The sequence below is a fragment of the Vombatus ursinus genome, unplaced genomic scaffold (assembly GCF_900497805.2).
Source record: "Vombatus ursinus unplaced genomic scaffold, bare-nosed wombat genome assembly UNPS02014826.1, whole genome shotgun sequence".
NCBI classification, from domain to species: Eukaryota; Metazoa; Chordata; class Mammalia; order Diprotodontia; family Vombatidae; genus Vombatus; species Vombatus ursinus.
The window spans coordinates 7,334,818-7,350,867 of NW_020954604.1; the positions used below are offsets into that span (position 1 = coordinate 7,334,818).

General features: G+C 40.9%; 1 protein-coding gene across 1 annotated transcript in view; it reads left to right on the plus strand.

The window, feature by feature from the left end:
- CLIC5 (chloride intracellular channel 5) overlaps positions 1 to 16,050 on the plus strand; it is a 128,199-nt gene that overhangs the window by 102,611 nt on the left and 9,538 nt on the right. Inside the window, exon 5 of the mRNA XM_027838333.1 lies at positions 8,987 to 9,171. Coding sequence (XP_027694134.1) covers positions 8,987 to 9,171 — 185 coding nt within the window. The remainder of the gene's footprint in view (positions 1 to 8,986; positions 9,172 to 16,050) is intronic.

Genomic DNA, 16,050 nt, shown 5'->3' on the forward strand with positions numbered 1-16,050 from the left:
ACAGGTATTATTAGTTAGTTCTAATTCACTAGGAAAGAAGGGAATGAAAAGTTTTTCTCAAGTAGAACTTGAGGGCACCAGATACCTGAGGGCGTGCTATTGAGTGAGGAGTACAAATGTGGACAGTGAGTACCTGAATAGTTGACTTGGTGCAGGGAAGACAATTTTGTGATTTTTGCCTAGGTCAGGGGAACTTGTGGCCTTGAAGCCTTCATACTGTATTCTGCTAAGGCTTATAAAGGATATTATCAGGGGAATGTATGACCAGGGGAAAAATGGGCACATAGCAAGGGTGAGAGATCACCAATGGAAAGACCCATGTCAGAAGGATGAGGCAAGGACAGGCCCCAGTGAAGTGGGTATGTTTCCCCTCTCCCCCACCCCTGTGGTACATTTATGGGAAGATATGTATAAGAATCCCAAAGGATAGGCTGGCATGGATGGGTTGCCCACACTAATCAGATCCGTCGGGGTGCTAATATTTGTTTTTCAAATCAAAAATCAATAAGGTGTGGCAGCTTCTTCACTTTCCTTTAAAAGAAATGGTAGATATTGATAATGCTGGGGGAATAACCACCTCAGCAGTTTCTGATTCAAGTCTTTTAACAAAGACCAAACCGGTCTCTAAAAACATAATAATAGCTAACTTTCATGTATCGCTTTGAAGTTTGCAAAAATTCTACATTCCAGGGGCAGCTAGGTGGCACAGTGGATAGAGCACAGGCCCTGCAGTCGGGAGGACCTGAGTTCAAATCCAACCTCAGACACATAACATGCACTAGCTGTGTGACCCTGGGCTATAACCCAAGGGTTCTTAACATGGGGTCCATGCACTTAAGCTTTTTTTTTATAATTGTATTTCAGTCTTTTGTAATCTCATGTGTTTTATGTATTTAAAAACATTGTCCTAAGAAGGGGTCCATAGATTTTACCAGACTGCCAAAAGGGTCCATGAGAACAAAAACTCCCCAAAACATTAAGAAGCCGCTTCTCTAGTCTACATGGATTATTTTATTTTGTGAGATAGATGCTGTTGTTCTCCCCACTTTACATATGAAGAAACAATGACTTGTCCATTCAGCTAGATGTCACACAGCTAGTAAGTATCTTAGGTGGGATTCATACTCAAAGTGAGATTCAAAGTCTTCCTGTCGTCAGGCCCGCTCGGCCCCACTGCCTCTGTGCAAAATTTCCGTCTGTCTCTTGTTTCATTTCTTGCTATTTTTGCACATTCCAGCTGAGTCTATGTGATCATAAACAGCAGATGCAAAGTGAAAAATTCAGTCAACTATATTTGGTTGCATACAATCCAAAAATATATGCATTTCTCATATGACGTTGCCCCTTAACAATGTTGTTTCACCATAACGTTATAAATATATTATAACCAAATCCTACCAGAAAGTCCCTTGATCATATTTTTGTAACAATATTAATATGGAACCAGAGAGGGTAAACAGTCACTCATGGTCATGCAGACAGTCGGTTTTAGAAGTGGAATTTGAACCTAGGTCTTCCTATTCCAAAATCAGCATTCTCTCCATTAGACTAGACTTCTGCCTTCTAAATTAGCATATTCAAATTTAATAGACACCAACCCAGTGTTGTGCTTGTAAATGTTTTAACAACTGGCTTTCCAAATATACACACAACTCACTTTAAATTTTAATCTGAATTGCATTGTTAACATTTTCCCCATCTCTTTCTTAAGTCTGTCCTGGTGTGGGGAATCTGCCCTCGAGGCTGCAGGTTCTCCACCCCTGGCTAATAAATAAAACAATAAACCAAGCCTTGCTTTTGTAGTTCCCTGATTTTCAAGGTGTTGATGCTAAGAATTTAACCATCAGCTTTCCCAAACTAGCTGGTTCCATGACTATAGCCAATGGTTCCCTTCTTCTTGCTTGTGTATATTTGTGTGTCAGAGAAGGGCTACTCATAAAAATGAAGATTGTAGGATAGAAAGATGTAAAAAATATGGATAATCAGAGCTTCATGGTTTTTAAAGGTAACATTTCCAAGTAAATTTTGACTGGGTGTGGGAGTACGATAGTTTGCTATTGGATTGCTGGATAGTACCACTTTCTGTTTCTGTGGTTAATGACTATAGGGAAAGAAAGAAAGGAGAGAAAAGGAGGGAAAGAGAGAAGAGAAGATAGAAAAAAAAGAAAGGAAGGAAATTCTGAGCTATGCTTGAAAGTGTGTTAGAGGCTGTGTTTTAAAACTTGGCTTCCCAGTCTCCATTCAGACTCTGTGCCCTGGTAAGAGTATATTATTTTCTTAGCTCAAATTGCTGTTTCCAAGTCATTATTTCTCTACGATGAGAAAACAGTATTGGGTCTTATGTAATATCAACCTCAATGAATCTGGAAGTGATCAGGGAATGGGTGGGTTTTTTTTTCCCCTTCTCTTTTAAAAAAAAAAGAAGGGGGAATAAATTTGAGATTGTTTGCATATGACTAAGAATATTTATGAACTATTCCCCTTGTTTCCTCATTACATATTTCACCCAGTGTGTTTGTGTGTGGTACAGGATAAATCTTTACAGGGGTGAGGGGATGGAGTAGTTAGAGAAACAGGTATTAGTCAATAACCTGAGTAATTGGTGAATCGCAGTTCTCTGGATACCCTAGAAACCCCCCCCAACCCTCCCCACTTTAGTTTCCCATGCCAGGACAATTACCCAGCCTGCTGCTCAAAGGAAACCATTGGAGTTGGGGGGAGGTTTCAGATCGCAAAGGCAGAAAGAATCTAAGCCGCCTTGTTTGGACATTTTCAAAGCCTTCTTGACACTCTGGTTTCAATCATACGCCCCTCGTATTTGCTGAAATGGAAAGTACAGCATACACTGCTGTTGTCATGACCTAGGCTGAAATAGGTAGTGGAATTCTTAGGCTGCCAGATTGGGACCGAGCTAATGGGCTGAGATGGAAGGTAGGAGAAAAAAAACAAATCTCTCGGCCAGGGCGATCTGAATGCAGACAGCACTTGTTAGATAAGCTTGTTGGTTTTCCAGGGTGTGGAGACCAAGGGATTTGTTTGCATTTCATGGTGCCTCTCCATGTACACTGTTTGTCCCTGTTCTTACTGAGGCAGATTCTAAGGAACAGAGAAGTGAATGGGACTGACAGAAGACAAGCAGACAGGAGCAGAATTCTGTGTTATTGATTCCCTATCTAGAGTTGACCATAGCTTTTAAGTCTGTTATATGCCTTGCGTACATGGTGAGAGAGAGAAAGAGAGAGAGAGACAGAGAGACCTTCCACAGAGGCATCATATGCATGAGACTTAAAGTCAGAAGATTTGTGTCACTGATGGCATGGCAATGTGACCATGGGTAAGTCACTACACCACTCTATAAGCTTCAGTTTCCTTATTTGTGAAATGGGAATATCATTATACTTGCTTTACTTAAGGTTGTTGTGAGAAAAGCATTTTGCAGACCTTAAAAGCTTAAAAAACTTTAGGAATATGAGCTGCTATTTCTCTGGCTATCCATTGGGCAATGTGGTGTGATGGGTGCAAATCCAACCTTGGAGCCATGAAGAGCTGGGTTCAGATCCTGCCTCTAACACACAATGACTGTGACCCTGGGCAAGTCACATAAACCCTCCAATCCTCAGGCAGCTCTCTGTCAATCGCAGAGCAGGTGCTGATTTGCATGGGTATAGGCAGTTTCCCCATCTCATTGCTCTCACAAGTCTGGTCTAAAAAAGAAGCTCTTGGATCAGAGGTGTCAAATACATTGTCCATGGATTGCACTGCAACCCAATACCCCTAAATGATGCACAAACCAGATTAAAATGTGATTGGGAAAGATTTAACAAAATAAATAAAATAGAATATTAATATGTGGTTTTCTAAGTCAATATACAGTCTCGGGGATCCTTATGTACAGTTTTGTGGCCCTCTTTCCTATTTGAGTTTGTTTTTTTTTTTGTTTGTTTTTTTTTGTTTTTTGTTTTGCTTTTTGATGAGACTTTTGATGAGACAGGGTTAAGTGACTTGCCCAGGGTCACACAGCTAGTAACTGTCAAGTATCTGAGGCTGAATTTGAACTCAGGTCCTCCTGACTCCAAGGCCAGAGCTTTATCCACTGCCTCACCTAGCTGGGGGCCCCCTATTTGAGTCTGACACTACTGTCTTAGACCAGTCATCTGCCTAAGCACACATCCCATGTCTCAAGACCCACACTCACACATCAGCCATCCTCCCTCTCTACTCTATCATGCTTACCTCCTCCAACCTTTACCTACATTGAAGTAGGTAAATGTGGATGAGAAAATGGACTGGACTAGTCAATTCCAAGATTTCTTCAATCTATTTGTCTCGGGAACCAAAAATCATAGTACCGTATGGTCCTACCCAACAGAGATAACTTCACTTCATAAGGCAGTGTTCTATCACATCAGTTCAGAAATAAGATTACTAAATGATATCCCTTCAAAACCTGTGAGCTCCGTGAGGGGACAGTATGTCTTCCCTGTGGAGGGGAGATACACATACTTAGATAAAAAGCATAAAATACTTCCCTGTTATCCCCAATACCTGCTCTTGAAGAGTTTCTATTTATGTGTTTGTATCCTTGGTGCCTAGAATAGGGGTCAGCACATAGTAGGCATTTAATAAGTGATTGTTCATTGATCATTCCACTTTTGTTTTTGTATATTCAATGTTCAGGACAGTGAGCAATTAATGAATTTTGGTTGAATGATGATCTCAGAGAACTATTGTTAAAATAATATTTGATATTTCTTTGGCCTTTCTCTCAAGGCCTCCTTGGTGTTCTTCTGAAAGAAAAAATTGATCTCATAAACTATGGCTCTCTCTGGTATATGGTATTGGAACTGTGTCACAGAACTGTGAAATAACTTGCTGACTCCAAGTCTCAAAGTTGACTGTGGAATTAGAACCTGGATCTCATGACTTCTCAGTACCTGGCCTCTTTTTTCACAGAAAAGGTATAATGGGAAGAGCATTGGATTTGGGATCAAGGAACCCAGGTTTGAAACTTGCTTTTGTCACTTGCTACCTTTGTGGCATTGGGCAAGTCACTTAAACTGCCTGGGTCTCAGTTTCCTCATCTGCAAGATAAGTGGTTGAAATAGATGACCTCTGAGGTCCCTTACACCTCCAAATACATAGTTCAGTGATCTGGGCCTTTTTTTTTTTAAGTTTTGACTGAGAGCTGGTCAGAAAATTAGTCAATTGGCTTATATCAACCATAGTATTCTCCTCAGGTGTCAATTAGCTCTCCCTTATCCTCTCCCCATGGCTAAAAGGGCAGAAGGATTTAACAGACAAACAAAAATAAGTCATGAGGGCTTCAGGGAGAAAATACAAAAAAAGCTGCATCAATCCTCACTTCTTCTAAGACCCTCAAAGCTTACAAACCCTTGGAAATCTAGACTCTGTGACTGAGGGGAACACAGACATTTCTTCCCATCCCTGCATACTCCCCCCCTTGTGCTGAAAACACAAAGCAGATGATGAAGCAGAAAGGATGAATGATGCACAAGGGAGGGAGAAGTATTGGGAAACAACCCCCAACCTTCAGCCAGTTTTCGAACATTCCAACAGGAATTCAATTGATTTATCCCGGGTTGGTGTAATTCCATTGTTTTCAACAAAAGGTTCTGAAAAGAAGACAAAACATGTATATGTGCTGAGTGGCCAGCAAAAGGGGAGGGGAGACAGGAGGGGAAAAGCTGGTCCAAAACAAAGCCGTCCCTTCTGCCCTATTAGAATTAAGGTCAGGCTTGAATCATATTAGTTTACATGTGGTTCATGCTCTAAGCAAACTCTGGTGAAACTGGGCAATTGGGAGGTGGTGATGACACCGTGGCTTAATTGGCCAATAAGCAGGGTAGTTGTTGCTCTGGTTGTGCCAGTTTTCTGGCTGAATACAGGCAGAAGATAGGCACGCCTTGCCTAATGTCATTAACTGGTTCCATGAAAATACAATATTAGGTAAAGTGACATTACATGGGCCGATTTGTCCCAGAGTTACATCAACCAGTTTCTGTCTAGATCATTCCAGTGGAGTTCCATGATTCTTCATCAAGGTTTTCTCTTAATGATTTGAGAGGCAGCATGGTACAATGGAGTCAGGAAGACCTAGGTTCAAATCCTGCCTCAGACACGTATTCATTGTATGACTGCGAGCAAGTCGCTTAAACTCCCTGTGCCGCAGTTTCTTCGTCTATAAAAATGAGAGAAAGGTGGACTTGATGGCCTCTAAGGGCCTTCTACCCTTAAACCTATGATCTTATGAGAATATGTCTGTTTTTAAGTATAAAGAGAGAGGAAGAGTGGTATAGTATAAAGAACGCTAGACTTAGGGTTGAAGTCTTGATATGTCTCTCACTCTAGTCACGGGACCATGAACAAATCACTCCCCCTCTCTGGATTTCCTCATCTGTAAAATGGAGATAATAATACCTGTACCACCTACCTCACAGTACTGTTGTAACAAAAAAAAAAAAAAAACAACCCACAAGCATTTATTAAGTACCTTCTGTGTGCCTAGGTGCTGGACAATCAGAAGTAAAGAATGAAATAATCCCTACTCCCATGGAGCAAAAAACCACAGACTAAACCAGAAAGTGTAATATAAACACAAGCAATCATCATGCCATGCCCAGTACAGTGCTCTGTACTGGGGAAGTGCTTAATAATAATTTGTCACATTGAACTGAAAATATACATCACTAATATGTCACCCTGGAGACATTAAATCTCCGGTGTTGTGTCCATCACTGAATTTCTCATTTGGAACATCTCATGGCAATGTTGGATAAAACAATCTTTTCATTATCCAAATGAGGAAACTGAGTCTCAGAGAGAATCAGTGACTTTTTCAAGGTCACATAGGTAGTAAGTGACAGAGGAGAAATTAGAACTCAAGTCATTTGACTTCAGAGTTAGGTTCTCCCCGCTCCCCACCATTGGTACTACACAGCAGGGTAGTCTCTTGGGGTTGTTCATTTGAATGCTTTATTTTTCATTTCCAGGGACCAGGAAGAATCTTCTGATAGAAGCCTTTTAGAGAAAGTCTTCAAAAGTACCTCTGCTACTTGCTTTATATTAAAAGTTCAGTATGACCCCTGAAATGGGTATTCTTGTAGCTCAGTCTATAGCATATTTAACATGTGAAATACAGGAAAAGGTCATCTGCTTTAGGGTTTTCAGGATGAAATGTCCAGATCCCATAGTCTTCTCAACCAACTTTAATCTGTTGTGGTTTTTAGTCTCCTCTGACCTGATATTTTATCAATAGGGGAACAATCAATAAAATTGTGAAAACTCTCTCCACTTAAGTAGGCCTAAAACTTATGGGCTTAGGGAGTTGCTCGGGACACTCTCTAAGGCCAACCTCTATAACTACCTCTTAACATTATTGTTTCTCAGTTAAAAAAATTGTGTTGGGGTAATCTATAAAGCAAATAATATTTTAGATATTCAAGGTGCCTTGTTTATTATGTATTTTTGCTGGAAGAGGTAAAAGCATAACACTAATATTTTCATATTTTGGAGCAAAAGGGATTTAGCTGCTGTTGTCATGTCCATTTTTAAGATAGGAAGACTGAGGGGAAGTGACTTCTCTGGCTTATATTACACTTTTAAAGTTCTTTGTAACTTAGAATGCATATATGTGTGTATACCCACATACATATGTATGCCTGTGCTTATATATGTATATATGTGCATGTTGAATTGGGACCAAAGATTCTGATTGAAATCCATGACCTGTAGCAGACTTTATGGTTCCCAGTCAGTCTTCATCAGTACTTTTAAGGTCTGTCATCTGTTATACAGAGATTTTAAGTGACTTGCTCAGAGTAATATATTGAATAAGTGTCTGAGGCAGAATTTGAACCTAGGTATTCCTGACTCCAAGTTGAATGCTCTTTCCGTTACTCTATGCTGCTTACTTTTCCCCTAACAAAGTTGTTTCATAATAGTACAGGATCATAAGATCTGAGATTTAGAGAGAGAAGGGACCTTCCGTCTAATCTCGAGGTTCCCAAACTTATATGGCTTACTGCCCCCTGTAAAAAAATTACTCAACACTCCCTGGAAATCTACTTTCTTTAACCCTTTACTGTTTGTTTTTTAATTTGCATCATTTCAAAAAATATAATTTTTTTTAAATGATGCATTGCACAGTGGATAGAGCTCTAGCCTTGGAGTCAGGAGGACCTGGGTTCAAATCTGGCCTCAGACCACTTGACACTTACTAGCTGTGTGACCCTGGGCAAGTCACTTAACCCTGATTGCCTCACCAAAAAAAGAAAAAAAATGTTGCATCTTAAATTTAATGTAAATTTGTGGGTTTTTCCTGCATTGAAATTTTGATGGCACAATATTGCATCATGTAACTGTATAGTATTGTGTTGTAAACAAATGATTACACACACATATTCCTGCCAGTGCATGCTGGACTTCCCAACAATGTGCAACAGGCTCACCTGCCAACACTTGCTTGTTAAGACCTGTTGGTGAACTTGATCACTGATTAGTTATAACTTTCATTTTGTGTGTTTATTTGGAAAGTAATACAATCACTACAACTTTGACTCTGTTACATAACAGATAAAATGTGTGCGAATAGTTTTTCAAAATTTTATCTTCTTTCCTTATGCTTCCTCTGCCCCCTTATTTTTATTCAATGCCCCCTAATTGCACCCCAGACTACTAATATCCCCCTATCATTCCAGTGCCCCCACAGGGGGCAGTATTGCCCACTTTGGAAACCTGTGATTTCTAGCGTAATCACCCTCATTTTATAGATGAGAATCAATCTCTCTCTCTCTCTCTCTCTCTCTCTCTCTCTCTCTCTCTCTGTCTGTCTCTCTCCCTCTCTCTCCAGTGACCTGACACACAGGAAGGGCTTAATAAATATTTGCTGAATGAATCAATAATCATTGCCAAAGAGATTAGCAAAAACCTTTAAATTTTACAAATTGTTTTTGGTCTTGCCTTCTAGCTCTTGAAAGAGGCTTGACAAAGGCATTGAAGAAACTGGATGATTACCTGAAAGCACCCCTGCCTGAGGAGATAGATGCTAATACTTGTGGAGATGACGAGAAGATTTCCAGGCGCAGGTTTCTAGATGGAGAGGAGCTGACCCTTGCTGACTGCAATCTGCTACCCAAACTCCATGTGGTCAAGGTAAGGCAGAAAGCCCCCTGGTACTGGCTCGGTGTCTTCCAAGAGCCAGTACTACCAATGGTGTCCAAGGCGATCATTTTTCCTTGAGTGAGTTTTTCTCCTTCATCCATATCATGCTTTCTCTCAAAGGTGTGTTTTTCTTCCTACAAAGGACCCGTCTTATCACTTCTTCTGGGTCTTTCTGACGCAAACTCTGCAAGTAGACTGTGCCTCACTGTTGTGAACCTCAAGTGAGATAGAACATGTATGCTAAGTGTTTTGCAAGCCTTGCTATGTGCCTGTTATTTTTTTCATATTGGTCTCTCACCATCCTTCATTTTTAGTAGTGCAGAAGAAAGGTGCAGCAAGCTATGGGACCTACCTGCTAGCATTGCATTTATTGCTTGTACCATGTACATTTTATCATATATTTTATCATAATCATAGCCTTATAGAATTGGGAGGGACAGTAGAGGTCAGCTGGTCCAACTTCCTCCCACCCAGTGCAAGAATCTTTTCTACAATTGCCCTGATGACAGCCTCTGCTTGAACAATTTTAGTGATTGGGAGTTCACCCTTTCACACTGCACTATCCTGTTGTTGGATGGGTTTAATTGCCAGAGCGTTCTCCCTTATACTGGGCCAAAATCTCCTTCTCAGTAGCTTCCACCCTTTGATCTTTTTTCCACTCATTAGAGCAACACAGAGCAAGTGGAATCCCTCTTCTTTGCTAGAATATAAACTCCTGGAGCAACAGAGTTTTTTTTTCATTTTTTTGTCCTTGTATTCCCAGAAACCTAACACAACCTCTAACATGTGGCAGATATTTAGTAAATATTTGTTGGTTGATTGATTCTATAAGGCAGCTCTTCAAAGAATTGAAAACAGGAATTATATCCCCCTAAGTCCTCTTTTCTCATGAATAAATCTCCCCAGCTTCTCCAGTTCTTCCTAATGTAACACAATTTTAAGATCCTTCACTATTCTAGTTGCTTTTCTTTGGACATTTCTTGGAAAGATTCTAGAACATATCATTAAAGAGATGGTTGGGGGCAGCTAGGTGGTGCAGTGGAGAGAGCCCCAGCCCTGGAGTTAGGAGGACCTGAGTTCAAATCTGGCCTCAGACACATAATACTCACTAGCTGTGTAACTCTGGGCAAGTCACTTAACCCCAATTGCCTCACCAAAATAAATAAATAAAAATAAAAATTTTTTTTAAAAAAAGGAGATGGTTGCTGAACATTAGAAAGGGAAGCAGTTATTACAGAGAATCATGAAGATTTCATTAAGATCAGGTCACGTGCCGCACTAACCTCATTTCCTTTCTTGACAGGATTACTAGACATGTAGATGAGAGTAGTACTGGGAATATAGTTTTACCTGGATTTTAGCAAAGCTTTTGATAAAGCAGAATATACTGTTCTGATTATAATAGCTAATACTTTATATAGACTTGAAGGTTTGCAAAGCTCTTAATGCATATTGTCTCATTTCATCCTCACAGCAATCCGTTCCCATTTTACAAATGAAGAAACTGAGACAGAGGCTAGGGTCACACTGCTAATGAGAATCTGAGGCAGGATTTGAACTCAGTTCTTCCTGATTCCAAGTTCAGCTTATGGAGAGATATGTATTAGATAATACAATCGGATTCAGAACTGGTTGGATGGCTGGAGTTAAAGAGTAGTTGAAACAGGGTCAGCATCAATATAGAAAGAGGTCACCAGTAGAATCCCCCAGGGATCCATTTCATATTTTTCTCAGTGACTTAGGTAAAGGTATTGGTGGTAAGCTCATCAAATTTGCAGATGATATCAAGCTGGGAGAGATAGCTCAGCCACTGGTTGACAGAGTCAGGATCCAAAAGGATTTTCCAGCTCAGGCCAGAGCAACAAGCTGACTCTAATAAGATGAAATTTAATAGGGATAAATTTAAAGTCTTGTACTTGGTACCCAAATACAACTTCACAAGTGTAAGATGGGGGAGTTGTGGTTAAGCAGCAGTTTGTCTGAAAATATAACATCTTTTATGTCTCATGACTCTCTTCCGCCCTACAGTGAATAAATGAATGAATGAAAAAAATGTAAGTTCTTTCAATGTACCAGGCACTGTGTTAAGCACAGGGTCCAAATATGCAAAGCAAGCAACTTGGCCCTCAAGGAGCTTACATTCTAATAGGAAAAGACAACACACTTAATGATAATAATAATAATAGTAAATAATGATAGCTGACATTTACATAGCTCTTTAAGATTTGCAAGGGACTTTACGTATGTATTATCTCATTTGATCCTCATAAAAGCCCTGAGAGGTAAATGCTATTACAAATGGGGAAACTGAGGCAAACAGAGTTTAAGTGACTTGTCCAGGGTCACACACCTTGTAAGTTTCTGAAGCTGGATTTGAACTCAGGTCTTCCAACCCTTTTCCAGTCTCCTATGGCTCTACTCATGATATCTGTGACTACCCAAATCACAATATCCCTCTCTGGCCACCACTACCCTGTGTATTGGGCAGGTCAGGAAGGATATTTTGGACCAGAAATTCATAGGAACAATGCATTTAATCACTAGGCTGTTGATTTTATGTCCTTTCTAAGAAAGAGTGTTGATTTGATTACTCAAACTGAGTAATCTCTACCAATACTCTACTGAGAGGTAGAAAGAATATGTGTGTGTGGGAGAGGAAGGGGGCTCAGGAGGAGGAAGGTGGAGGAGTTTCTGGGTCAGGAGAGATGTGGCAAACTCTTTTCAGTTAGAAGCCCAGAGCTCCGGGGCAGGAGTTGGAGTGCCAGGTCAGAGCTGGAGGCTAGCATGTAGGAGCATGGCGTGAAGGTACGTTAGTTAGTCAATAAACATTTATTTAGCATACATGTTCTATCTCACTTGAGGTTCAGAACAGTGAGGCACAGTCTACTTGCAGAGCTTGCATCAGAAAGACCCAGAAGAAGTGATAAGATGGGTCCCTTGTAGGAAGAAAAACACACTTTGAGGGAAAGCATGATATGGATGAAGGAGAAAAACTCACTCAAGGAAAAATGATCGCCTTGGACACACTGGTAGTACTCTAAGCTTCTTGTAACTATTTGTTGCCAATTTTTACTGGAGTCTGAGGCCAAATCTATGTATATGGTCTCTCAGTTGAATTGGGACATGGTCTAGTTGTAATCCATGACCTGTAGCAGACTCTGTTGTCCCTAGTCAGCACTCATCAGTACTTTCCAGGTCTGTGATCAGTCAGTCAACAAGCATCTATCGATATCTTACTTTGTGCCAAGTACTATTCTAAGCCCAAGAATACAAAGGAAAAAAAAAACACAGTCCCTCAAAAAACTCATATTCTAATGGGGGAAATGTCATAAAAACAACTATATACATTATCATCATAACTAGTATTTATGTGGCACCTACTATGTTCCAGGCACTGTGCTAAGTGCTTTACTATTATTTACTGTTATTACTTATTATTATCATCTCATTTGGTCCTTACAACAATTGAAGTATGTGCTGTTATCCCCATTTTATAGATGAGAAAACTGAGGTGAACAGGGATTAAGTAACTTGCTCAGGGTCACACAGGTAGTAAGTATCTAAGGCTGGATTTGAACTCGGGCCTTCCTGATGGTAATCTCAGAAGGAAGGCAATAGTTTCTAGCCAGAAACTATGAGTGAACCAGATGTGTCAATATGGTCTGGAAAAACCTGCACAACCTGCTTGCTGACTTGAGTCAGAATGATGGTTTGGGGCTGATCCAGTGGTCATCTGTAGTTCTGGCCAGAGTGTATTTCTTTACGGTCATCAATGACTATAGGCCTTTTGATATCTTTCCAAAGCACACTTTATCTTTTTTTTTTGTCCTGAAGGATACTTGCTCCCATTAGGAATGCCAGAATTCCAGTCCAATTCACTTAGCCAGGGTGAGGTGATAGGAAAACGACAGGACTGAGAATCAGGTCACCTGGGTTCTTGCCCAGGTTCTGCCACTAACTAGCTTTATGACATGAGGCAAGTCACATAACTACTTTGGGTCTCAGTTTCCCTTTCTGTAAAGTTGGGAAATTAAAATAGATTCATTCATTCATTCATTCATCCAACCTGCTCACTTTACGACTGAGGGATCTTTTATTGAATACCTGCCATGGGCAAGGTGGTGTGCTTGGTTCCAGCTCTTGGAGGCTATTACAGGACCTCCTTCTTGAGGAACACTCCATTAGTCACTCTCTCCCACAGAAATGAGGGATCAGTTACGGGATGACCGACGGCGGGGCATAGAGGCCAGGCAGCATATTGTGTCTCCTTAGATTTCTGCTGATCCCACTTATCAGATCCCAGAGACCCGGCAAACTTCTGCGAGTCAGGAAAGATGGAAGTAGGGGCCAAGTCGTGCCTCCGGTTTGGTTTCTGGAGCCAAGACTTAATCTGGGCTGTGGGAGCTAACTGTTTTCATATGAAAAAGCAAATTCAGAACATGAGGCAGGAACGTCTCTGTGCACGTCAGAAAGTCATGTGCGTACATTCTCTCTCCCTTGGCTTCCTCTCAAGTTCATCCTCATACATGGAAGCTGAATGGACCTGGCTGTAGCTCTCAGCAAAAACCTGGTTTGAACTTTCGTTGTCTGAAACACTTGTAGCTCACCCCTCCGGGAGTCCATTCAGCAGACAAGGAAACAAATCGGCCAAATCAGTGCAGTTCTTTGAGAACTCATCCAGGCCTCCAGGAGAGCTGCAGGGAAGGCAACTTTCCCTAGTTTTAGAGGATCTGGGTTGAAATCCTACCACTGCCACTACCAGTGTGACCTTGGGCGAGTCACCTAACTGCCCTGGCCTCAGTTTCCTCATTTGGAAAATGAGAGGATTAGACTAGGTGTGTCCTAAGGTGATCCTTGTGATCAATTAATTACAGAGGGATTGCATGTTCTCCTCCTCCTTGTTGTTGTTCAGTCATTTTCAGTCATGTCCAATTCTTCATGACACCATTTGGGGTTTTCTTGGCAAAGATACTGGAGAGGTTCCCCATTTCCTTCTCCAGCTCATTTTACAGATGAGGAAGCTGAGGTAAACAGAATTAAGTGACTTGCCCAGGGTCACACTGCTAGTAAGTGTCTGAGGCCAAACTTGAACTCATGAGGATGAGACTTCTTGACTCCAGGCCCGGTGCTCTCTCTACTGTGCCACCTAGATGCCCAGGATGCTCACCTACTAGTGTGTTTTACAATGGTCATCTTGTATGTCAGCATCCTCTGACAGCCTATATATCTTTTTTTACTTTGGAATAAGTCCTTCCAGAACTTTCCTGGTAACTTTCCACTTTTCGCCAGAAGCTCTACTTGGGTTTGACTTCTTGAAACATCATGGCCCCTACAATATAAGTTGCTCACCTGAAATGTCACCACTATGCTGATTGACTCAGTTTTGAATACTTTGTCTTCTAAGCTCTTCAGTGGCCTCTCCCCTCTGATTGGAGAGCTGGAGGATGGTGCAATAAGCTTCTCTCTAAGCCTACCTTCACAGAAGGCTCAGAGCTTTCCAAACTTTTCTGGTAACTCCATTTTCCATTAGCAGCTCTGCTTGGTTTCAAACATCATACCCCTTGGTGGTCCCCCCTTTCTCTCCTATGCAGCTTCATTTTTCTGTGTTGTCTTTCCCCATTAGATTATAAGTTCCTCAAGACAAGAACTGACTTTCTTTTTTTTATTTATATCCGCAGAGCTTAGCATAGTGCCTGGCACATAGTAGGCACTCATTAAATATTTATTGAATTACTGAATTGAATGATTCGAATTATTAGGAAGCCTAAATTTTTCTCCTGGCAGCTTCCACCTCTTCTTCATAGTTCTGCCCTCTAAGGTCCAAGAGGAACAAGTGTGATTCTTTAAGATGCTTGAAAATAGCCATCATATCCTAGGATCTCCTAAGTCTTTTATTCTTCAGGAGAATTGCCTCAGCAGATTCTCCCATGGCGTAATCTTGAAGCACACCACCATCTTAAACAATCAGACTCTTGAGCCAGAAGGGAGCTCAGGAACCAAAACGTTTCACTCATTGTACATATGAGTCTCAGGGACATTAAGTGAATTGGCCAAGGTCACAGACTGTAGTGTCAGAGGCAGGATTTGAACCTAGGCTCTTTTCCTCCGGAACCGTTGTTTGTCCCACCACGTTATGTTGCCTCCCATAGTTCACCTTTCACCAGATGCTTTCTTTGTGATAAGTTTTGTTTTTTTTTTTTTTGGCTTCCAATCCTTCTCTCTCCTCTGCCCTTCTTTCTCACCCACCTTTAATTGGAAAAAAATAAGACAAACAAAGTTGCCGTAACAAATATGCATAGTTGAGCAAAACAAATTCCCACATTAGCTATATGTTCTCTGGATGCTCTCTAGCCTATCAACATCATTGCTCAGTTGTGGTCCCAAGAACCAAGCACAGCACTCCAGATGTGGTCTAAGCAGGGCCAGAGGACAGAGATCACCTCCTTCCTTCTAGGCATGGTGCCTCTCAGTACAGCCTGATTCAGGCTTTTGTTTTCCGTGGCTGCCATATCACACTGTTAACTCACATTGAGTTTGCATTTTACTCAAAATTCCCAAATCCTTTCCAGTGGGTCTGCTGTCTAGCCATACCTCTTCAGTCTTATGAAGTTGCTTTTGTGAACTCAAGTTGTAAGATTTTATATTAATTCTACGCTTTTAGATTCAGCCCATTATTCTAGACCAGGGCTCAGCAAGCTATGGCCCAGAAGCCTGTCCACCTGTTTTTGTATAGCCTTCAAGCTAAGAATGTTTTTTTTTTCTTTTTTAATCTTTTTAAAATGCAATTGAGCTTGATTTAAAAATATAAAAAGCTTTCTTTGCTCTTGTGCATATGGAAATAGGCGGTGGACTGTAGCCCACAGGGTGTTG